Source organism: Myxocyprinus asiaticus, chromosome 1, assembly GCF_019703515.2.
Source record: "Myxocyprinus asiaticus isolate MX2 ecotype Aquarium Trade chromosome 1, UBuf_Myxa_2, whole genome shotgun sequence".
In the NCBI taxonomy this organism is placed as follows: domain Eukaryota; kingdom Metazoa; phylum Chordata; class Actinopteri; order Cypriniformes; family Catostomidae; genus Myxocyprinus; species Myxocyprinus asiaticus.
The window spans coordinates 31916936-31943240 of record NC_059344.1 but is presented as its reverse complement, the minus strand read 5'-3'; the positions used below and the strand labels follow the sequence as shown (position 1 = coordinate 31943240).

At 38.2% G+C, this 26305-nt stretch overlaps 1 protein-coding gene and 1 long non-coding RNA gene across 4 annotated transcripts in view; both read left to right on the top strand.

The window, feature by feature from the left end:
• LOC127449093 (E3 SUMO-protein ligase PIAS1-like) overlaps positions 1-26305 on the top strand; it is a 98261-nt gene that overhangs the window by 35404 nt on the left and 36552 nt on the right. For all 3 annotated transcript variants that reach the window (XR_007898683.1, XM_051712295.1, XM_051712379.1), the window contains one exon: positions 13901-14339. Coding sequence is in view for 2 of the 3 variants with exons in the window: in XM_051712295.1 (XP_051568255.1) it covers positions 13901-14339 (439 nt within the window). In the remaining variant the exon portion in view is untranslated. The remainder of the gene's footprint in view (positions 1-13900; positions 14340-26305) is intronic.
• On the top strand, positions 15417-25695 carry LOC127449612 (uncharacterized). The gene is made up of 4 exons (XR_007898766.1): positions 15417-21523; positions 22150-22191; positions 22463-22555; positions 22822-25695. It is a non-coding gene; the product is annotated as an uncharacterized LOC127449612 (long non-coding RNA).

Genomic DNA, 26305 nt, shown 5'->3' with positions numbered 1-26305 from the left:
CTAGCCACACCCAGGCCTGATTACTGCCACACCTGTTCTCAATCAAGAAATCACTTAAATAGGACCTGCCTGACAAAGTGAAGTAGACCAAAAGATCTTCAAAAGCTAGACATCATGCTGAGATCCAAAGAAATTCAGGAACAAATGAGAAAGAAAGTAATTGAGATCTATCAGTCTGGAAAAGGTTATAAAGCCATTTCTAAAGCTTTGGGACTCCAGAGAACCACAGTGAGAACCATTATCCACAAATGGCGAAAACATGGAACAGTGGTGAACCTTCCCAGGAGTGGCCGGCCGACCAAAATTACCCCAAGAGCGCAGCGACGACTCATCCAAGAGGTCACAAAAGACCCCACAACAACATCCAAAGAACTGCAGGCCTCACTTGCCTCAGTTAAGGTCAGTGTTCATGACTCCACCATCAGAAAGAGACTGGGCAAAAATGGCCTGCATGGCAGAGTTCCATGAAGAAAACCACTGCTGAGCAAAAGAACATTAAGGCTCGTCTCATTTTTGCCAGAAAACATCTTGATGATCCCCAAGACTTTTGGGAAAATACTCTGTGGACTGACGAGACAAAAGTTGAACTTTTTGGAAGGTGTGTGTCCCATTACATCTGGCGTAAAAGTAACACCGCAGTTCAGAAAAAGAACATCATACCAACAGTAAAATATGGTGGTGGTAGTGTGATGGTCTGGGGCTGTTTTGCTGCTTCAGGACCTGAAGACTTGCTGTGATAAATGGAACCATGAATTCTGCTGTCTACCAAAAAATCCTGAAGGAGAATGTCCGGCCATCTGTTCGTGACCTCAAGCTGAAGCGAACTTGGGTTCTGCAGCAGGACAATGATCCAGAACACACCAGCAAGTCCACCTCTGAATGGCTGAAGAAAAACAAAATGAAGACTTCGGAGTGGCCTAGTCAAAGTCCTGACCTGAATCCTATTCAGATGCTGTGGCATGACCTTAAAAAGGCAGTTCATGCTCGAAAACCCTCCAGTGTGGCTGAATTACAACAATTCTGCAAAGATGAGTGGGCCAAAATTCCTCCACAGCGCTGTAAAAGACTCATTGCAAGTTATCGCAAACGCTTGATTGCAGTTGTTGCTGCTAAGGGTGGCCCAAACAGTAATTAGGTTTAGGGGGCAATCACTTTTTCACACAGCACCATGTAGGTTTGGATTTTGTTTTCCCTTAATAATAACAACCTTCATTTAAAAACTGCATTTTGTGTTTACTTGTGTTATCTTTGACTAATATTTAAACTTGTTTGATGATCTGAAACATTTAAGTGTGACAAACATGCAAAAAAATAAGAAATCAGGAAGGGGGCAAACACTTTTTCACACCACTGTGTGTGTGTATATATATATATATATATATATATATATATATATATATATATATATAATAAACGTGCATAATTAAACTAAACGTCTCCCTCCTCGTCCCTTCCCCTAGAGTCCTCCAAAACGGCCAAATACCTACCCCAATTCCTGAAAAATAAGTCCTCCAGCCCCAGCCTTCCATCTATCATCTGCTCATAAGCCGCCACCATCCCCATCTCCGCACACCCCTCCGGAAATGGTGGCGCTCCGTCTGACTTCCATCCCCTTAAAATAATTTGTCTACCAATCATCACGCCAGTCAGAACCCAATTTTTTATATGTTTGTCGCCCGAATTTATAACTTCCCCATCATGCAAAATGCAAAGTCTGGGACAAAGTAAAATTTGAGTGCCCAGAATGTCACGGAAATAATTCTGAATCTTTAACCAAAAATCTTGGATCTTAACGCATCCCCAAAAAACATGGGTTGTGTCTCCAACTTCTGATTGGCATCACCAGCAGGTGGGTGTGTCTTTAAGACCAAGCCTATATAATGTAGAGGGGGTCCAATAAAATCTTTGTAAAATCTTAAATTGCATGAGGCGAACCCTTGCATCTCTAGATGCAGACTTGACATTTTTCAGAATCTTAGTCCACACTCCATCCTCCAATACCAAATTCAAATCTTTCTCCCACAATCTCTTAATAGATGTTAAACCTCCATCCCCCAGACTCTGAATTAGCAGGGAGTAGTACACCTATGCCTCATGACCTTTTCCAAAAGCCGCAATCACCTCTCCCAAAGCATCTGCCTCCTTGGGGGGGGGCGTTTACCATTCCAAATGAAGGACTTCGCTATGCTATCAAATTGCTTGAAATAAGAGAGGGGACATCTACAGGGAGAGATTGTAGCCGGTAGATAAATTTTGGAATACAATTCATTTTAATAACATTAACCTTCCCAATCATAGATAAATTAAATGAAGCCCACCTGCCCACATCGCTCAAAAATCTTTTTATTAAAGGGTCAAAATTGACACTAACTAAATCAGACAAATTTGCTGGGAATAAAATCCCCAAATATTTAATGCCCTGTTTGGGCCATTGGAAGGCGAAGGTTACCAGACAGTACACTGTCAGAGCCAAAGCTTCGGATTTAGACCAATTAATTTGTATCCTGAGAACTTGGAAAAGGAATTAATAATTCTGTGGAGGCAAGGCATAGATCTAGTAGGTTCAGAGACAAAATATAATCTGCGTAAAGCAGAAGCTTATGCGCCACACCTCCCGCAACCACCCCTGGAAAATCATCCTCCCCCCTTATCGCGATGGGGGGGGCTGCTAATGGTTCCAGGGCAAGACAGAACAATAAAGGGGAAAGAGGGCAAACCTGCCGAGTGCCCCTATCCAGAGTGAAATAATCTGAAATTAATCCATTTGTTTGTACCGCTGCTACAGGGTGTCTATAAAGTAATTTAATCCAACCAATAAATGTACTCCTGAATCCATACATTTCCAAAATCTTAAAAAGATAATCCCATTCTACCATATCAAACGCCTTTTCATCGTCAAGTGAGATGGCAGCGACCGGAGACTGATCATTCGCTACTGACCAGATGATATTGATGAGACGCCTGATGTTATCAGAAGAGCTATGGCCCCGAATAAACCCCACCTGATGTATATGTATAAGAGATGTCATAACCTTACTTAATCGGTTAGCCAACATTTTTGACAATATTTTTACATCTAGTTGGATCAGGGAGATTGGACGGTAACTTTTACACTCGCTTGGATTTTTTTCCTTTTTAAGAATCAGACTGATCCGGGCTTGTGTATGGTTGGAGGAAGCTTTCCATTCTTTAATGATTCAGTGTAAACTTCTAACAAAAGTTGAGCCATTTCTGTAGCATAGGATTTAAAAAATTGTGCGGCAAAACCATCTGGCCCTGGAGCCTTGCCAGTAGGTAGGGACTTAATTACCTCGTCGAGCTCCTCCAAGGTTATCTCAGAATCAAGAGAGTTTTTTTTGCTCAATTGTCAGTTTAGGAAGATCTAATGGTTCCACAAAGTTTCTAATATCTTCATCAGTAGACGAAGACGTGGAGCTATAAAGATCAAGATAGAACTCTTTAAAGGCTTTATTAATATCAATAGCTGAGGTAAAAATTTCACCACCAGCAGATTTCACTGAGGGAATGATAGAAAGAGACTCTCTGCTTTATATATCTAGCCAAAAGCTTCCCTGCTTTGTCCCCCGACTCAAAGTATGACTGTCTTACCCTGAATAACCAAAACTCCACTTTCCACGACAAAATAGTATTATATCTATATTTCAAACGGATCAATTCTTTGAGGCCATCAGCTGACATACGGCGCTTCAGTTCTGCCTTTGCACTTTTAATATTCTCTTCCAACTCTACGATTTTTTGATGAATGAGGCATACTGTATGATCCGACCCCTAAGAACCGCCTTAAGTGCCTCCCAAGCCACGCCCACAGAGGATACTGAGAACCAGTTGGTCTCCATATAAACATTGATTTCAGTCTTTAACATTTGTTGGAAATCAGGATTTTGCAAAAGGGACACATTAAGGCGCCAACTATATGATTTATTTTTCTCTGTATATGGCAACACCTCTAAACTCACCAGGGCATGATCTGAGACTAAGATATTTCCAATTGAGCAATCAACAACAGATGAAATGAGGGATTTGGATATCAAAAAAAAAAAAAAATCTATTCTAGATTAAATCTTATGGACTGATGAAAAAAATGTATAGTTCCTACCAGAACGGTTCAAAAGTCTCCAAATATCCATAAGACCAAGATTTTAACATCCTGTGAAGCGTCACTGTTGCTCTGGGGGACTTACACACTTTTGCTGCACTGTGATCAAGGACTGAGTCCATCAAAAGATTAAAGTCTCCTCCCAATATTATATCATGAACATCCCTTCAAGATCTATAAAAAAGCCCTTATCATCAGCGTTAGGTGCGTTAATATTAGCCAAAATCAATTTTTGCCCTTGAATTTCAGCTAAAACAATAATGACTCTCCCTAATTTATCTTTAATCTATATGAGACATTTGAATTGTAGATGTTTATTAATCAGTATAATGACTCCCTTGCTCTTACTTGAGCCAGCACTAAAAAAAAAACATGTCCACCCCATATCTTCCCAAATTTTTCAGCTTCCTGCGAGGAGAAATGTGTTTCTTGAAGAAACACTATATCATATTTCTTACGTTTAAGAAAGTAATAACCTTCCGTCTTTTTATGGAGTGCCCCAACCCATTTACATTCCATGTGGAGAGAGATAGTATATTCATATTAACATTTGACCTTTTGATATAGTAGAAAAAATTTATTGTGTCAAAAACAAAATTATACAGACCACATTCCCTATTAGTGAAACAATCAAACCCCGAACTCCCCCCCCCCCGAACAAAACAAACAAAAAAAAGAAAAACGTGCGCGTTAACCCCGTGCACGAAAGCGCCAACCGGCGACAATCCCTCTAAACTCAAAAGGTCCATGAACGCCCACGAGCCCCCACGACAACTTTGCCATCGGATTGCTCAATTTTGCCTCACAAATTTGTGGCAAAATTACATAACAGAAAATACTTTGTAAAATAAACCCCAGCCAATAGGAAGAATGAACACAAGAAATGTGTAGATTCATTCACAGAACTGTCTCAAAGGTGTGATCTTCCACAAAACAAATTCCAGCTGATATAAAACCGTTCAGATGTGTTCAGTGAGCCGGCTGTTATGAGTTCAACAGATGACGTAGCCGATACCGATTTTTAGTGTTACCGATAACACCAAGATCGGCCAATACTGATTTTTTTAAAGTGCCCTTTGCCACACTTTTGCAAGTTATATGCTGCAGTTATGTTTATGCCCCACACAGTAAAATTACAGTAACACTTTACAAATGGTTCAATTTGTTTATATTATTTAACAACATTATTGTAGTTAACATGAACTAATGAACTTAATGTTAGTTACAACATATACTAATACATTTTTAAAATCAAAAGTTGAAATTCCGATTGGTGGCCGATCGATCGGTGCACCCCTAATAACAATAGGATTTGTTGCAGTGATTTTTTATTTTTTTTATTTTTTTTTTTACTGAATTAAACTTAATAAAAAGTATTTTATTTCCTTTAATTTAGTAAATGTCATTTAGAGGTATTTTTAAAAGATTACTTTGTCCGGGGGCCTGGGTAGCTCAGCGAGTATTGTCGCTGACTACCACCCCTGGAGTCGCGAGTTCGAATCCAGGGTGTGCTGAGTGACTCCAGCCAGGTCTTCTAAGCAACCAAATTGGCCCGGTTGCTAGTGAGGGTAGAGTCACATGGGGTAACATCCTCGTGGTCACGATTGGTGGTTCTCGCTCTCGTTGTGTGTGGATCACTGAGAGTAGCATGAGCCTCCACATGCGGAGTCTCCACGGTGTCATGCACGATGAGCCACGTGATAAGATGCATGGATTGACGGTCTCAGAAGCGGTGGCAACTGAGACTTGTCCTCTGCCACCCGGATTGAGGTGAGTATTGAGACATTCCAAATTGGGAGAAAAGGGGGATTAAAAAAATAATAATAATAAAAAAGGTGACTTTGTCCTCTATATTGTTAGCAAGCACATTTAATAAAACCTTTTAAGTCGAGGCACAAGCTGAATAGTCAGTTAAGAGCTAGTGATTAATCGATGCAATAATCGTCGAATAATCATTCTAATAATCGTTAGATTATATCTAGCCCTAGTTGAGATTAAAGCGCAAATGCTGTGATTTAATTATATAAATATATAGTTTACATGTGCTGCATGGTTCATAGTGGATTAGTGCTCTGCTCTGTCATTTGATACAACGTGAGTTATTCTTAATGTCTGTGGAGTTTCCAGAGTATGAGCGGTCGGATTTATACATTCATTTAAAGTACGCAGCTCATCCATGCTAAGATTGCAGCCTTCAGCGGTTTAATAAATCACAACAGGACATGTCACTTGGATTAAATGTCCATTTCAGTGTAAAAGGAGTAACAGAGCCCACGTTCAAAATAAGCCTGTGAGCATTTTAAAGCTGTCATGTGTCAGTCATATTGCACGCTGATACCGGACAGAGTCGGTACTACTGGTACTGCAGAAACATTGGTATCGTTACATCTTTTTTTATTTTAGTACCGACTTGGTACCGAAGTACCAGTACTTTTGACAACACTATAATGTACGAATGCTCTTTTTGTCAAACAATATAGACATCGAGACAATATCATATTTGTGAGATGTTCCAGACCAGTGACACATCACCTGTTAATGAGTGATAAGTTTTTTTTTTTTAAGAATAAATGTCTGAATCTGGTGTAGTTGTGATGCATGTTGCACAATACTGATCTTCACCTTAAAAGCTAAATTGACCCTTTGCTAAGCTCTGCCCCCCTTGGTTATGGTTGCTCGCTCTGACAAGCTCTGCAGAACTCCCCATTGGAATGAACGACAGAGTTTCTGGCTAAATATTCTCATAAACGGAATGGATAATATTTTTATGTGGGCTGGTATGAAGAGAAACATTGTAATGCATATTTCACTGAAGTTTTTTTTTTATAAAAGAAATGGTTAAATTACACAGTAATTTGATTAAAAACTGGAGACTGTGAATCAGAATCAAGGCAAATGATTATTACAGTCACTTGAAAAGAGAAAATCTTTTATAACATCTCATAACACTCATTTTGATTTGAACTTTTTATTTACTGTTGCTTTTACTGTGACAAGAATCAATACATAAATGCTCAATTTACCTTACAGCAAATGTAGGTGTCATTGCAGATGTTATGTTCATTTGGGAATGAGGGCTGACACAGTTTAATCCATAGCATGCTCTTCTCCAGATTTATTTAAAGATTATTTTTTTTAAATAAAGAAAAACACTGTGGGTATCCTCTCTGGGTAACTTGTGTCTCTTTAACAAATGACCCAGCAACAACGTGTCTTACATTTTTTTTAAATTATTATTATTTTCATAAAATCCTGATTAAAAGTACTCAAACACATTATTTCCATAGGGTGTCATTGGAAAATAGCAAGCACGTGTCAGAGTAACGCTGGGTTCATACATCCTCCGTGATTGGGGTGTGAGCGAGGTATGAGATGCGCGTTTTCTTTTCGGCACCCATATTAACAGATGGCACCGTTTACACTGTGAGTCACGAGGTGACGCGTCAGTGAGCGGATAGTTTGAGCGTTGAGCCAATTTCACTCTGGACTCTGGGTAAAGAAAATAAAAAATAATCAAGAGATTATAGAAAATAACCAAAATCAAACTAAAAATATTTAAGCCGAACCTACAGTACACTACAATCTGCATACAAACAAACACAAATGAACTAAAAAGAATTAATAAATAAACTACATTGCTTTTGCCTGTTAATGTATAGGGATGTATGGGCCTTACTACAGTTGTGCTCAAAAGTTTGCATACCATTGGAGAATTGGTAATATATGTACCATTTGTAAAGAAAACATGAGTGAGCCGGCAAAACACATTTATTTTATTTCTTATGGGATTCATATTCAACTGTAGGTTATAACAGAATGGCACAATCATAAAACAAAACATGGCAACAAAGAAAAAAATGAAATGACCCCTGCTCAAAAGTCTGCATACCCTTAGTTCTTAATAGGGCTGCAACTAACGATTATTTTGATAATTGACTAATCTAACGATTATTAGAACGATTATTCGACTATTCGGGCGATTATTGCAACGATTAATCATTAACTCTAACCCGACTATTCAGCTTGTGCCCCTACTTAAAAGGTTGTATTAAACATGCCTGCTAACAATAAAGAGGACGAAATAATCTTTTAAAAATACCTCTAAATGACATTCACTGAATTAAAGGGAAAAAATGACTTTTTATTATGTTTAATTCAGTAAAAATTTCACTACAAAAAAATCCTATTGTTATTAAGTGTTTTTGTCTTGTTTTCCATTTAAATTTGTCTAAAAATCCTTAAAACCAGATACATTTACTTGAGAAGTAACATATAAGATATTTAGACTTGCTTTAAGAGAACGTATCTTAAATATAAGTGTATTTTGTATATATGTGTATTTTTTCACTTGGTTATACTTCTGCAAGTGCAGTAAAGACCAAATATACTTATATTCATGATCTATTCTCTAAAAGCAAGTCTAAATATCTTTTATGCTGCTTCTCAGGGGAATGCATCTTTTTTTAAAGGATTTTTAGGTATTTTAAAGTATTTGTATTTTTAATATTATATTCAACATTCTCAGATAAAAAAATATATATATATATATATATATTCTGCAGTATTGCTGCTAAAGTAAATGTATGTTGTTTTAAAGGAGTTTTAGATATTTATATTGGAAAACAAGCCAAAACAAAAACAAATCAAAAACATATTTTGTTGCAGTGTATAACGGGGCGAAGACTACCCTCTCACCTTTCTGTTCACTTCAATCCATCTTTAACTCACAAAAAAACAAACTCTCTCTTACTAATAAGGCTGTATATTGTCAATTTTCTTCACGATAAGAAATGCACAGTGACATATATTATGATTCAATAAGTTGCCATCACGTTATAATCTAGCTGCATTAAGCGCGCGCACTCAAGTGATGAGCGTCCCTGCAACAGAGTGTGCCTCAGCCGGGTGCAGTTTCAATCTCTCGCCTTTAGATCGGGACACTTTGCGCAACTCATAGAAGAGGCGCTGACCGCACAGAGAAATGCCAGTTTCCTTATTATTTGAACTTTAATAAAGCTATAATGCATTAAATATAACTGCATTAAAGATGTAACGCCGGAGTGTTTTCTTTAAAGACGCTTGACATGCAGGTTTTGCTTTAACTGAGCGTCAGCTCCGGCTCTGCTTATTCCACAACAATAGTGCTTCTGTATTTACTTATTTTGTATTTTTGCATTATAATTCCCTCATATTTTGCGATCTACATCATCTGAAGCTGTTTGGAAAGTTTAGAGTGCATCTGGACTGTGAGCTGTTTTCTTCCTCTTCTCAGTCTTGCCGAACTGCAGTGCTGCTCTCACGCGCTATCATCATTAGAGTTTAATATGATCTTATGTTACGTTAAGATCAAACGACTATTCGACAACGAAAATTATCAACAATTTTTTATTGTCGACGTTGTCGATAACGTTGACTAATTGTTTCAGCCCTAGTTCTTAATACTGTGTATTGCCCCCTTTAGCATCAATGACAGTGTGCAGTCTTTTGTAATAGTTGTCTATGAGGCCCCAAATTCTTGCAGGTGGTATAGCTGCCCATTGGTCTTGGCAAAATGCCTCCAGGTCATGCAAAGTCTTTGGTCATCTTGCATGAACCGCACGTTTGAGATCTCCCCAGAGTGGCTCGATGATATTAAGGTCAGGAGACTGTGATGGCCACTCCAGAACCTTCACCTTTTTCTGCTGTAACCACTGGACGGTCAACTTGGCCTTGTGCTTAGGGTCATTGTCGTGCTGGAAACTCCAAGAGCGTCCCATGTGCAGCTTTTTGTGCAGAAGAATGCAAATTGTCTGCCAGTATTTTCTGATAACATGCTGCATTCATCTTGCCATCAATTTTCACAAGATTCCCCGTGCCTTTAGAGCTCACACACCCCCAAAACATCAGTGAGCCACCACCATGCTTCACAGTGGGGATGGTATTCTTTTCACTATAGGCCTTGTTGACCCCTCTCCAAACATAGCGCTTATGGTTGACCATAAAGCTCTATTTTGGTCTCGTCACTCCAAATTACAGTGTGCCAGAAGCTGTGAGGCGTGTCAAGGTGTTGTCGGGCATATTGTAACCGGGCTTTTTTGTGGCATTGGCTTCTTTCTGGCAACTCGACCATGCAGCTCATTTTTGTTCAAGTATCATCGTATTGTGCTCCTTGAAACAACCACACCGTCTTTTTCCAGAGCAGCCTGTATTTCTCCTGAGGTTACCTGTGGGTTTTTCTTTGTATCCCGAACAATTCTTCTGGCAGTTGTGGCTGAAATCTTTCTTGGTCTACCTGACCTTGGCTTGGTATCAAGAGATCCCCGAATTTTCCACTTCTTAATAAGTGGTTGAACGGTACTGACTGGCATTTTCAAGGCTTTGGATATCTTTTTATATCCTTTTCCATCTTTATAAAGTTCCATTATCTTGTTACGCAGGTCTTTTGACAGTTCTTTTCTGCTCCCCATGGCTCAGTATCTAGCCTGCTCAGTGCATCCACGTGAGAGCTAACAAACTCATTGATTATTTATACACAGACACTAATTGCAATTTAAAAAACTGCAGGGGGGGAAAATTAACCTTTAATTGCCATTTAAACCTGTGTGTGTCACCTTGTGTGTCTGTAACAAGGCCAAACATTTCAGCAGATTTGTGCAGATGGTAAGTTAGTGTTTTAATTTACAGTATGCCTTCATGTCTACATTACAAGGGATCAGTATTGAAACAGATTTCCTGATTCCGATTCACAAACTCTCAATTCCGATTTCGATTCTATTCAATATCGATTCATATGTGTTTATTTCAGTTATAATGTCGCTTACATCTAAAATAAATTATCTCCCGGCTAATGCTGTTAATTAAACTGGGGACCCTTTAACTAGGAAAATATTAATTTTACTAATTATATTTTATTACGTTTTCATAATTTTGGTCAAATTTTTGCATGTGAAAATGAATAAATAAATGTGTTCAATCAATAAATAAGATATTTTTGAAACATATTTATTGTTAAATTGCATAATTTGTACTATTTACTAGTATTTACACTGATTTGTTGAACACATGCTAAACCAGTACTGTCTCTTTAAAAAAAAAAAAAAAAACAGCATTTCTGTAAAGAGTGTCTGTAGAAGATGTTAACTAGATGACTCGAATGGCTTTACCTCATCTGTGCGATGCATGATTAGAATTAAATGTTTTTTTGTAGTTGTTTTTTTATGAACAACTGACTGTAAAGAACAGAAAGGGTATTAAAAGAGACCGTATTTAATGGCAAATGGGTTGCGTGGATCTGCTCTTGGACACACATTACACGGAACAACTTGAAAGGATCTCGCTGCTGAACACTAAACTACACAGTTACTGAGTGAAATTTAAACATTTACCAGCCAGTTGACAAATATGTTCACTTTAGTTGCATAGTGTGAAATTTGGTTGCAATGCAAATAATTTTCTCTCATTGTAGTAGAGGGTTGTGCATTGAGTGAAAGATCGATCTTGGGATTTAAGAATCGATTTCAAGATTGTTCAAATGAAGATTGTGTTTAATCGGAAAAACAATAATTTTACCCACACCTACGTAATGTTTTTTTTATTTGTATTGTTTTATTTTTTATTTTTAGGTGTTTTAACAACAACAACAACAACAACAACAAAAAACATTATTTTAATGTTATTACCTATTTAATAATTTATGGGCTGTCGGGCTGGATGCAAAGGACGTGTGAACCCAGAGTAATAGTGGCAGGGCAACAGTTGTTAAGACAGGATTGGTCAGAAGCACTTTTATGTCGGGGCTTAGCGAAGGGTCAATTATTGGTCATTGTTTTTGCATTTGTTCCTGACACTTGTTGGAATATAGAATTGACTGATCATCAGGAAGTTAATTAATGACCGATTGGATTGTCATGGGTCATTAAATGGGAAATTAGAGTCATTCCTGTAAGCTGCAGTCACCTCTGTTGACAGACTCTAGTGCCTGCTAAATATTTTTACTGGAGCTGCGTGTGTTTGTGGTTGTGTGTGCGCTTGTGTGAGTGTGTGCGCATGTTTTGTTTTGTTCAGTTTCATTTGTTTTGGAAGCTGAGCAGCTCATTTCTCTGCCCTTCCCCCATCTCTTTCACTCTCTGGCTCTCACTTGTTTTCTCTTGCTCTTTGTCTCACTCTCTCTCTTGCTCTTTGTCTCACTCTCTCTCTTGCTCTTTGTCTCACTCTCTCTTGCTCTTTGTCTCACTCTCTCTTGCTCTTTGTCTCACTCTCTCTCATGCCCACTGCCATTTTCTTCTAAGCCAAGCTCTTCTCCGCTCCTCTTTCCTGTTCTGTCATTTTAAAAACAGAAATCAATCTTGTATTTTATGCAGGAACGTAAGAGTTCAGTGTCTGGCAGGTTGTTAGTTTTAATAGCTGTGTTCTGATTTACTTTCTCCTTTGTTTTCAGGATTAAGTTTTTAATCAGTATATTGTTAGGTTTTTATTGTCTGGTTAATCATAAGCTAAAATCTCTTTAAAGGACAAGCTAAGAAATTTTTAATCAGGAATGAATCAGTATAGACAAAGACAGACATAATTTATGACCAGAACTGTGCAGAAAATGACTGGTTATAGTCTTACTCCAACCTAGAAACACACTTCACTGTACTAGAGAGTATGTGGTTATATGCAATATTACAGAAGAATGTTTTATTAAAAGGTTTTATCTCTTATGCTTTTGTGTTTATAGTGTGCTGCACATATTTACTCTGCATTTTTTCCCTCTTATGTTTGTTTTCTCTGTCTCCTTTTCAAACCTCTGGAATGTGACACTTCCGTTGTGTGTGTGTGGTGTGTTTGTGTGTATGTGTGTCTGTTTGCTAGTGTGTATGAGTGTGTGTGTGTGTGAGAATGGGACTGTGTTTCAGTCTTGTGCTTCTGCATATTTCATAGCTTTAGACCATTACTGAACCATCCTAGCCTGAGGGAAAATATATATATGCATGTGTGTGAGAGAGAGAATAAGAATTGAAAGTTGGAAGAGAGAACAACGGAAGATGTGTTTTGTGGGTGTGTGTTTATATTTGAGTGTGTCTTTGTGCTTTGTGCTGTGTGTCTATAGATGTGTGTATCACTGTCTGTATACACCAATCAGCCACAACATTAAAACCACCTGCCTAATATTGTGTAGGTCCCCTCTTGCCTTCAAAATAGTGCCAACCCGCATCTCAGAATAGCATTCTGAGATGATATACTTCTCACCACAATTGTACAGACCAGTTATCTGAGTTACCGTAGACTTTGTCAGTTTGAACCAGTCTGGCCATTCTCTGTTGACCTCTTTTATCCACAAGCCACTCACTGAATGATTGTTGGTGCCAGATGGGCTGGTTTGAGTATTTCTGTATCTGCTGATCTCCTGGGATTTTCACACACAACAGTCTTTAGAATTTACTCCGAATGGTGCCAAAAGCAAAAAACATCCAGTTAGTGGCAGTTCTGTGGATGGAAATGCCTTGTTGATGAGAGAGGTCAACAGAGAATGGCTAGACTGACAAAGTCTACAGTAACTCAGATAACTGCTCTGTACAATTGTGGTGAGAAGAATAGCATCTCAGAATGCTATTCTGAGATGTGAGTTGGTGCTGTTTTGGTGGCATGAGGGGCACCTACACAATATTAGGCAGGTGGTTTTAATGTTGTGGCTGATCGGTTAAGTTTGTGTATATTTGCCCTGTTAACAGTCTGGCCAATGCACCACTGAAAGTGTGATGTTGTTTTGAGTTGGCTCAAAATGTGCATATCAATTTCTTTCTCTTTCTTTCTCTCCTCTAGCAAATGGTGATGAGCCTGCGGGTGTCAGAGCTGCAGGTTCTTTTGGGTTACGCCGGCAGAAACAAACATGGGCGAAAACACGAGCTCTTGACATCAGCCTTACACCTTCTTAAAGCTGACTGCAGCCCTGTTGTCCAAATGAAGATCAAGGAGCTCTACAGACGACGCTTCCCCACCAAGCTGGTGTCCCCGGCGGAGCTGGCCTTGCCTGGAGTCCACCCCGCTGCTACCTCCCTGCCCCCTGGCCTCACTCAGTTGGGCTTTGATGGGCATGGAGCACCCCCATCCCCTCTGCTCCCCATCTCCCTCCTCGGGCCCAAACATGAGCTGGGCCTGCCTCACCTCCATACAAACCTGCATCCCGTACACCCTGATGTCAAACTGCAGCGGCTGCCCTTTTACGACATGCTGGATGAGCTCATTAAACCAACAAGTCTCGGTGAGTGTGAGGATGTTTATGTGTGATAGAATGTGTCTATATGAGCTGTTTGATGTCTTTTAGAGTGATAGCATACACCGATCAGCCACAAAATTAAAACCACCTGCCTAATATTGTGTAGGTCCCCCTCGTGCCGCCAAAACAGCGGTGGTTATCTGAGTTACCGTAGACTTTGTCAGTTCAAAACAGTCTGGCCATTCTCTGTTGACCTCTCTCATCAACAAGGCATTTCCGTCCACAGAACTGCCGCTCACTGGATGTTTTTTGTTTTTGGCACCATTCGGAGTAAATTCTAGAGACTGTTGTGTGTGAAAATCCCAGGAGATCAGCAGTTACAGAAATACTCAAGCCAGCCCATCTGGCACCAACAATCATGCCACGGTCAAAATCATTGAGATTTCATGATTTTATGCACTGCACTTCTGCCACACATTTGGCTGATTAGATAATCGCATGGATGATTGTTGGTGCCAGACAAGCTGGTTTGAGTATATCTGTGACTGCTGATCTCCTGCAATTTTCACACACAACAGTCTCTAGAATTTAATCCGAAAAACATCCAGTGAGTGGCAGTTCTGTGGACGGAAACGCCTTGTTGATGAGAGAGGTCAACAGAGAATGGCCAGACTGTTTCGAACTGACAAAGTCTACAGTAACTCAGATAACCGCTCTGTACAATTGTGGTGAGAAGAATATCACCTTAGAATGCTATTCTGAGATGCGGGTTGGAGCTGTTTTGGTGGCATGAGGGGGACCTACACAATATGAGGCAGGTGGTTTTAATGGTGTGGCTGATCAATGTATACTGTATTCATGCACATTTTCTTTTTTTTCTTTAATTCTAAAGATGTGCTTGCATTTTGAGAGATCTGTGTTGTAGCGATGCATAGAGCAACATTTCCTTACATTAGCATTTTAATGGTTTTGGCTGGTTTGGCATCAGTGTACATTTGTTTGCCTGAGGAGAGTTGTTGAAACAGATTGTCCCCCCCATTTCTCTCTCTCCCTCTCCGTGATCTCTCTCTCTCTTTCTCTCTCTCTCTCGCTCTCTCGCTCTCTCATTTGCATACAGAGTGTTGAAGTCATGAGTACACACACCTCAGTTCCCTAGACACATTCCCATTTTAAAAGTAAGGCCCCAGACACCCTTAATACACACAGATATACTGTATACACTGTTCTAGAGCACACTGTGATGAACACTTAGCATACACGGTCACAAATGATTCCAGGCTGTTCTGTAGCACATGCTAGGGTTGGGCGATAGGATGATGTAATCGGATATCGACGATGTCTTACAAAGATCCCGATTGCGAACAGACAATATTGGGAAATGGCAAAACCATGGATCTTGGAAGTTGCCAAATATATTAAACAGTGGCCATGATGTGAAACTAGCACCCGCCACCCTCAAAATGCGACGAGGCTGAATCGAGTTCGCAAGCTCCTCGTCCAAATGTATTTCATGCATGGGTAATTTTGCTCATCTACCCGCAATATGCAGGCGACCTGTAAGATGTCTCAGAGTGACACATGACAAGAAATGCTGTTAGTCACAAAGACACGTGCTTGAAGAAACACACTTTATTATATTTTTAAGAACGGACAAAAGAAAAGCCTTCAATGCTTGTGTCTGATTCGCTGTTCGTACAGAGGCGTGCAGCACAAGCCTGTCTCGTGGAACAAGCCCATGTAAAGTGTTTTCACTCTTTTTTTTTCTCAGTTTCATTCATCTGAAAACTGTTTGCAAAAATAATGTCGTCTGTGAGAATGCTGCAAATTATCTCCAATCATCTCGGGTGGTGCTGTGAGTTTAGTTCGCTTTATTTCCACGCGGTTAGCATGCATTGTGAACTCTGCAGGTTCAGTAATATATATCTTTGTATTAAAGACACAAAGACGAAAGTGATTAAATCATAAAATAATACAAGACATGTTCACCTTGAACCTAAAATTTAGTTCTATTTTCTTTTCTTTAGGCAGTATTAACTGTATTACCAAAACGCAATACAAACAATATTTGATAAGAACACACATTAGGCAGCATCACTATATTGGGAACACGAGAATTTATTAGGCTTTATTATTATGATTATTATTGTCTTTACATTTATGATTGTCTTAATCTGTAGGCAATTAGTAATTTTCCACCTGGTGTCGTTGACGGATGCTGCCGTTGGAGACAGTCAATGTTTGGATTTGGGGAGGTGGTTAAATACGATTTTTTTGATCGCTTTATTTTATTGCTTTTTCGTTTAGTTTAAAGTGCAATTTGAATTTAGAAATGTATTTTCTTCATGTTTTACGTGTTTCAATAAATTAATACATTTTTTAAAGTAAAATCTATAAAGCAAAAAAATTCACCGACCCTCAGCAAGGGGGGTTGATGATGTAATCGGATATTGTGATGTTTTTTTAAAGGGATTATTGATAAAATAATTTTTACATATCACCCAGCCCTAGCACACGCTGCTGAACACAAATTCGTTCTAAAATGTTTTATGAAGAATGAGTACTGGGTGGATGCTGGGAGGATGCTGAACTGGTCAACGCAGTGACATGATCTTTATTGAATCAAAGCTGCTTTTCCACCATCGGGCTGAACAGTTCTCATCGAAAACCATACCGTTACGTGATGATCCTGGACAGTTGGCATGGTTACAGTTTCTTTTTCCTCTGTGGTGTGGTGAAATCGGGAGAATGCATGTAACAGATCCGTCTGTTGGCGATGGCATAAGTAAGAGGTAAGCACTGGAGTGAGTGCTGCGCGCTATGGAGGAGGATCGCAAATTCCAGTTTTTAGGACTGCCTTTTCCCTGGTTTTACTTACTCTCCTATCAAACAGCAAAGACTGTGCCACAAGAAGGAAAGTAAAGAAAAAAAGGCAAGAGGTTTACCATCATTTACTGAGTGCCACCGGACACAAACATGCAGAAAGGTAGAAGATTACAGACTAGCTAAAAATGATATTTATTGACAAATTATTATACAAGTATTATATAAAAATAGTATATGAAAATATTTTGATGTATTTTGAGTTAAATGAGCTAGTAATCTACTTCCCTGATGAAAAAGGCATGTAGAAACTAAACGAGTTGCCATGTACTAAAGCCATTCAACCAGCATGCTTGAGAACAGTTGAGTACGGTTAGCTAACCGTGCCGAGAATTCCGGGCAGAGAATGGTTTATAATTGCGCCGTGCCGAACCGTGCTCAAGTGGAAATGCTACTGTAACCGTTCCATACTGTGCTCAGCCGTTCGGCCCAATGGTGGAAAGCGGCTATTGATTACATTCTGATGCTATTTTTACAGTTATGCCCTTGTTGGGCATGTAGGTTGATGAATTAAATGTTTGGTATGTGAAGGACTGTACACTGTTTTCTTTTATATAGTGGAGTTTAAAAAAAAATTATTTTCTTTTTATAATGCTATATCTGTTGAACAGGCCTTTGTTTTGTTTATAATTGATGCTGAAACACACTGTTACAGTTGTAGGGTCATAGCACACACTAACAGAGCAATCTCACTGGTTATGATTAAAGGTGCACTGAAATTATTTTCCTTATTTAAAAAGTTTTACTTCTAAAGAAAGGAATTGTTATTTTGAAACATTTAAATAAAGTCATAGCCACTCTAATGAGATAAAGACTCCAGTCATATCAGTAACCTTATTAAATCTGTTTTATTCTACATAGACAGGGTCCCCTCATGGGGGCTGCCATGTTAGGATCACATTACCGGCCAAATACTACTTGCTTAGTTAATCTTAGTAACCACCCTGTTATTAGATATTTTCACTCATGGATTAATCATGGCAGACTGTGAGTAGATAAATTCTACAACAGCATCAGTAACTAAAAGCTATTGCATTTGAATGATGTTGCAACCACGCCCCTAGGTGTCAGTGTAAGTCCAAGACAAAATATTTTTAAAAATGACTGAGAGTGCACACTGATTCGCTTCCCGTCTTTTTCTCTACCTTTGTCTCTCCACCTCACCCACCTCTACATTACGAGTGATTGATGGAGAATTAAATCTCAAAAATCTCAAAATGAATAATCTTCAATTCTGTGGCCTTCCATTGCCCCCTTGTTATTTTGTGTACAGGATTTCCCTTTTGTGGTTTACTGCACATTTACCCCTGAATGTTGTTATAGAGCATTGCTCCCATACTCCTTTTACATCACAAGATGATGTTATTTAATTTGTCAATCACATTATCATAATGTTCAATCATTATTGTGCTCTCATTGGAGCAAGCCAGGTACTATGCATGCGTAAGCCATTATCTCAATCACTCTCTGGCATGCTGACATATAGGGGCCTTTAGAGACCATTTTTAGATGCATTTTTTACATATAAAGGATGTGTCTGTCTTTTATTAACTAGCAAAGATGTGTCTTGCTGCTCACTCAGAGCCAGAATGAATGTATTCGACACAATATCAGCAGTGCTGTGTGTATCCCTCAGTTAAGAGCCATACAATATCCCAGTCTGTAAATTAAAACTGCAACATGCATATGGGAAGAATGCTTTCATGTGTTAAATAGTATAGAAGATGCTAGAGCTACATGCAAAGGAAGTGCCTTGGTAATGTGTGTTATGACCAACAAAGAGAGACCTAGAATTTCAAGTCTAGGAGGCACATCATTTAGAGACATTATAAGAGGAGACTGGGCGTATGTTTGAATTAGAGAAATCATAACACTAAACTGTAGTCCTGCCTTTTATTTAAAAGAGCCATGCGCCTTTTTGAAAGAGGCATTGCAGCACTCTATATGGTCTCTGTAAGAATGCATTTCCCACCTTAAGGTTTTGGCACTTTTAACCCTGCATGGTGAAATTCTGTAGGTGGATGTTAATCGATTGTGAAACATGCAAAAACTACTTGTCAAGCAGTCTCATTTTTTACATTTTTATGCTATACTTTATACTCTGGGAAAGTGTTCCAAAGAAACTCGCTGCTAAAATTATTTCCTCATCTATTGTTAATATTCAGTGTAGCTATGTATGAAGCACTGGCCACCAAGAGGTCACCGCCAAACCTAGTAAATCCCTATTGGTCAACACTGAATATTCACGTGTCCAGTTCATCAAACTTGAAACCCACCCAAAATTTGCTTTGTAAAATTTTGTTTCCATTGAATGTACATCAGACAAAATTCCTCATCGTGCTGATTCCCATTGAGTAATGGGACTGTATTTCGCCCCATGTAATTTCTCAAAGGTAATGTAAATGTGACTGAACCTTTAGAGTAGGGGGAAAAATCAATTCTTTTACAAATCACGATTTTTGAGCCAAATGGTTTTAAAATCGACTCCCTGATGAAAATCTTTTTGTTATTTAAGAATAAAAAACATGTTCATCTTAATGCTACAGTGATTAATAGATAAATATAGTAAGCTATATTTGTGCAGAGTTCCACATAGCAGGTTTTCTCTCTGAGAAGTTTTGTCTCTAATTCTTTATGTTTAGTCCTTTAATGCACCACTGCTACAGCCATCAAATGCCATTTGTTCACTGTCGGGCCTCAAAATCCTCTGCTCTGATCAGTGTTCCTGTTATTATGCATAATCCACAAGTTTATTTAAGAGGTGTTGTGGAGAGTGTTTGTCAGAATTCATTCTGCAGATTCTTTCTGTCACTGCTTTAATAAATAGTTTAGTTGTTAAAAAAGGCTTATCAAACTTTTGGATGCCGTAAACTACATGTCGCACCCCCGCAATATTTATAATCTAACAGCCAGGGTATTTATGAGCAGTGGCGGGCAATTTCATACATTTACTTGCCACTGTTGATGAATAATGTGACGCGTGCTTGAGGAAATACACCTGATAATGTTTTGAAGAACAGATGAAAGAAATGCCTGAGATGCCCATGTCTGATTGGCTTTTTTTGTTCATAACTTAATTTGCGCTTTGGCTCCAATGCCCACAGCACGATTGTGTCTCGTGGAACATACGCAAATTGTGAGTTCTCACTTTTTTTCTCTGTCAGTCATCTGGGAGATCTCAGGATGCATATGCAAATAACATGCAACGACACTGGGACTACAGGTGAAATGTCATGTGTGTCATAATTCAGTACAGCCCCAGAAATGGTTCTTGAACAAGTTTACTCTTTAGCCTCCATTTGTATGTTGCAAAATTATCATTATGATAATAGTAATGGTCTATGGTAATATGTTATATTGTATATTCTAAAATAAAAAAAATAATAGTTTGATAAGTTAAAATGATATATTTTATATTTATTTGTTGAATACAAATGGACATAATGCAGCCTTATAGACTACATGGGTTCCTTTGCACTAACTAGACGCCTAGCTCAGAAATTGGTAGTTTTGCATATACTTACAGAATTACAATATCGCAATACATATAGAATTGGCTTGGAAATATTGTAATATTGAATCGGGAGGTCTGTGGCAATTCCCGCCCCTACTTTAGAGTTAAATAGTCCTGTTTGTTTGCACAAGAACATGCATGCACATTAGTCAAAAAAAAATTTTTTTTTATGGAGGCAAATATACCTCATTCACACTGGGCTCTGATCCAGGATATTGCCGGGGTCAATGCCAGGGAGCCCTCTTTGTGAAAGGAAGCCGGAGCCGGAATGCCAGAAAATTTGGTCCCAGGATCAGACCCTAGTAACATTGCCGGGATCAATCCCACATGTTTGTGTGAACAAAAGGCAGAGCCGATACCGGAAATTATGTGTGTTGTAGTGATGATGTATTAATCATGAGAAAGAGAGAGTCTGTACACTGTAAAAAATGTCTATTTTGGAAAATTTAGTAAGTTGATAATTAAATGTTGGCTCAATAAAAGACATGCAAATAATTGCCCTAAAACAGAAATATGTATTGTGGTGATAGCAGCTCGATGTTTTCCATTAAAATTTAAAATATACTATATTCACCGTAAACATTTAAATGTGTTCAGGTTAATGTCAAGTGGAACTGAAAAATTTGTTTTGGCTGAGCAAATCATAGAATGCTTAAAACGGACTACGCATGCGCCTGAGAAAACAACAGTAGTACTTTGGAAAAGGCACGTGCGGTTGTTGGAGACTGGTGCTGCTGGGTGGAGAGCGCAAGCGGTGCCAAAGTCCAAAGATACGAATGAACGTCGGTCCCAAGAGAAGAGAAAGACCGTCGTCCTGACTTTCATAAATTGAGCGGTAAGTATTAAGGACCTTGTCTGAGCTAACTGCAGTTCTCATTCTGTAACTTTAACATAAGTTAGGTAGACCAGAGAAAACGTTAGCAGGCCCGCAGAATTTTCGCGTGGTTCACCCTCCACGCATTTTATACTCACCCAGTACAATCCTTTTACATTATATTAAATTCAGATCTTATATGACATGGTGCTTGTGTGGAGTGGGTCAATCAGAGACGCTTTGAGACCATATAAAACACAGAGTAATAAGCTCTATAGGGATGGTCGAATAGTTACTGAATAGCCGAGTAGATAGATTTTTTGTTTATTTAGCATGAAAATGAATGCGTATCACAAGTTTTGAAGTGAGAAAAAAAGTATCTGTGGTAAGTTAAGCAGTAACAGACTGCACTCAATCACAGCACTCATTTTAACAGATGATGGCAGAATATATTTTTTAATTTTCCCTCCATTTAAATGGTACTGTGCCCACATAAAGCAGGATTTCAAGCTAAGATTTTCAAAAAGAACTACTACCATAGTGATTTTTGAACTTGAGTAGAAATGGTAACTTGTAATTCAGTAGATTTCCATCTGTCAAAACAATGTTAACATTAACTGAAATTAATGTTATTTATTTATTGGCAGGTTTTCCATCTTCAGAACTCCTTGAAATTACTCTGAAGAAAGGTATGTCAAGGTGAAACACTAAATGAAACACTAAACCTTGAACACCAAAGAAATGAAAGATCAAACTTGTGTCAATTTTACCACCAGACTCACTCTATCTACTGCCACAATGGCCAATAAAATCTTACCACATACAAAGTTAAAAAATATGCACAAACTTAGAAATTCAGAAAGGTGCCAATACTTTTTTACAGCACTGTATGTGTAAAAAATTACAATTTTAAGATTGTGCTTCACTATGTCTTTATTCACACTTTTCCCCCTATTACAGGTGGCAGACTTGACAGCACAGAGAAGGTCCACTGCTCTTCGGGGTCTTATCTTGAATTTGAGAGAGCAGGGCTGTATTTCAAAGACCATTCAGGTAATTTCTTTTATTAAAGTGTACAGTGATAAAAGCTGAAACCACTGAAACAAATACACATTAGTAGCAAAAGCTAGGAAGTGGGAGAATATACAGTGTGCATGTGTGAACTGTACATATATATATATATATATATATATATATATATATATATATATATATTATTTTATTTTATTTTTTTGTACTGTATTACTGAAGACTGGCTTTTCTGGCTTTATTCATTATATAGACTCTGTATTAACACTGCTTTTTTATTCATTCTACAGAATACTGAGGCATGGGAGAACCACACAAGCAGCACAAAAATGGCAATAGTTGAAGTGGTGAACAACAATATTTCCATCAACATCATGATAATTTTCCAATGTGGTCAATGTTGCAGTTGTCTTGGAATAGTAGGTGGTTATGGATAACGTGGGAGACTTTACTAATACGTTCATTAACTAAGTTTCCATCCAAGGATTTTTTTTTGCTGAAAAAGTTTTAGCGCATCAAAATAAAGCTGATGGAAGCACAAATTATCACTAAAATTTCACAAGTGTCGACATAATATTTTTCCGTTTAACTCTAGTGCATAAACTCGTGTCGATACTTCTGATGTCGCGAAAAACTGGTTTGGAAACACTTTTTGTCAAGAAAATTGGCATTAACGCAAAAATTTAGTGTCACATGACCGAATTTAACCCAATCGTTAGCCTGTGTTAATCATGATGACAAGGCATCCATCCTTGTAAGCCAATTTATTGTACGTGATTATGGATTGATCTGAACGGCATAAAGATCCGATCACTGCAAACATGACACTTCCAGGAGTGCCAACACAAATATCTCGTATCAAGACATGCACATTGACAAGTGCACAGAGAACAAATTAATGGCCACTGTTTGTGATTAATTTAATCGTGGTAACCATCCATTTATTTATTAAAGTTGCTTTTCCACACCATTCAAAATAATAGACGGCAGTCATTGAATTAGCCCACAATACAAAAAAAAAAACATATAATTTCTGTGTACAAAGATGTTTTAAATTAAAAATAAATACACAATACTAGGAGAAAAGCTTCAGTGTGCTTTATTGGAACACTAACATATAGTCCAATTATATTAAATTATTGTTTAGCTTTTGAAAAAATGGCAGCAAAATTCCCTGTATTAAATTAAATAAATTACAAGGTGAACAAAGCATTAAATAAAATAATTAATTACCAAATTAAAAAATTTATATATTTTTAGATTCTATGCCTTTTCTTTACACAAACTTAGTGTTTTTTTTAGGCATGACATCATCATGCACACCATTTAATCGATAAAAGGCCATTTGAATGGAAACAGGCAGAAGACGGCAAATTTCACTTTGTAAAAAAATTTTTTTACGCATTTTCACTTTTTCGATAACAAAGTAGCGCAAAAAGTGGATGGAAACTAGGCTATTGTCTTCTTTGGAAAGAGGATAACATGGACTTCAAATTTATGTACTATATATTTTCTCTTTTTTTGGGGGGGGGGCGCAGTTATATCAGTTTCATGATTATGCTGTAATTTCTTCTGTAAGATGCACTGCCAGTTCTGCAAATATTTGTCCCATGTGTTTTCAGATGTTTATTATGTTTAAAGTGTATGGAGCAATTCGATGGACCTACCTCTCATATTCATCTTGAATATACAGTGCATTCATAAAGTATTCAGACCGCTTCATTTTTTTCATGTTTTGTTATGTTGCAGCCTTATGCTAAAATTATTGAAATTATTTTTTTCACATCAATCTACACTCCATATCCCAAAGCAAAAATCTGATTTTTAATAACTTGCAGATTTATTAAAAAGAAAATTTTTTATTCAGATCCTTTGTTATGACACTTGAAATTTAGCTCCGGTGCATCTCATTTCTCTGGATCATCTTTGAGATGTTTCTACACTTTGATTGGAGTCCACCTGTGGCAAGTTCAATTGACTGGACATTATTTGGAAAGGCACACACCTGTCTATATAAGGTCTCACAGCTGAAAATGCATTTCAGAGGAATAACCAAGCCATGAGGTCAAAGAAACTGCCTGCAGAGCTCAGAGACAGGATTGTATCGAGCCACAGATCTGGGGAAGGCTACAAAATTATATTTGCTGCATTGACGGTTCCCAAGAGCACAGTAGAGCTGGCCGCCTGGGCAAACTGAGCAATCGGGGAGAAGGGCTTTGGTAAGAGGGGTTACCAAGAACCTGATGGTTACTCTGGTTGAGCTCCAGAGATCATGTGTGGAGACTGGGGAAACTTGCAGAAGGACAGCCATCACTGCAACACTCCACCGATCTGGTCTTTATGGCAGAGTGGCCAGATGGAATCCTCTCCTCATTGCAAGACACATGAAAGCCTGCTTGGAAAAAAGCACCTAAAGGACTCTCAGGCTGTGAGAAACAAGATTTTTTCTGGTCTGATGAAACAAAGATTGAAGTGTCATGTATGGAGGAAACCAGGCAAAGCTCATCACCTGCGCAATACCATCCCACCGGTGAAGCATGGTAGTGGTAGCATCATGCTGTGGGGGTGTTTTTCAGCGGTAGGGACTGGGGGACTGGTCAGGGTTGAAAGAAAGCTGAATGCAGAAAAATACAGAGATATCCTTAATGAAAACCTGGTCAAGAGCGCTCAGGACCTCAGGCTGGGCCAAAGGTTCACCTTCCAACAGGACAATGACCCTAAGCACTCAGCCAAGACAATGCAAGAGTGGCTTAGGGACAACTCTGTGAATGTCCTTGAGTGGCCCAGCCAAAGCCCGGACTTGAACCCAATAGAACATCTCTGGAGAGACCTGAAAATGGCTGTCCACCGACGGTCTCCATCCAACCTGACAGAGCTGGAGAGGATCTGCAGAGAAGAACATTTCCAAATCCAGGTGTGCAATGCTTGTCGCATCATACCCAAAAAGACTTGAGGCTGTAATCATTGCCTAAGGTGCTTCAACTAAGTACCAAAGTAAGGGTCTAAATATTTATGTCAGTGTGATATTTCAGTTTTTTTTTTTTTTGTTTTTTAATAAATTTGCAAAGTTATCAAAAATCTGGTTTTTGCTTTGTCATTATGGGGTATGGAGTGAAGATTGATGTGAAAAAAAAAAAAAACTTGAATAATTTAAAGCATTTTAGCATAAGGCTGCAATGTAACAAAATGTGAAAAAAATGAAGGGGTTTGAATACTTTCTGAATGCACTGTATACAACATGCAGTAACTGTACTATTTTTTCTGTGAAGTGTTTTTTTGTCTTTCTATAATCTAAGATGAATTATTGTCTCCAAACAATATTCTGTTGTGCAGGTAATATGTTAATAAAGAGTATGTTAAAAAGAGATTTAGTTTTTCATGGATTGCATTTTTTTTTTTTTTTCATTGTTACTAAAATAATATGGCTACTTCAACTCAATATATGTCAATGAACCAAAACAAGATGTTTTGATAAAATGAAGTTTTTCCATTGGCTCAACAGATAATTTCTGATTGAGCCAATGTTAAAAGACTGTTGACGCAATAGAGAATATTCAATTCACAGAACTGTCATTGAGTCAAATGAAAAATGTAGATGCAACAAGTCACTAAAACATTTTGAGTCGGAGAGGTCTAAAAATTCAGTCAGTTTTTAAAGTCAGTCCAAGTAAAATCCCCCAAAATCCAAGTAAAGGAATTAATGTTTCCATTGTAAATATCCGTTAAAAAAAGAAACAATTGTCTACAATTACAGCATCACAAACCATGATCAAA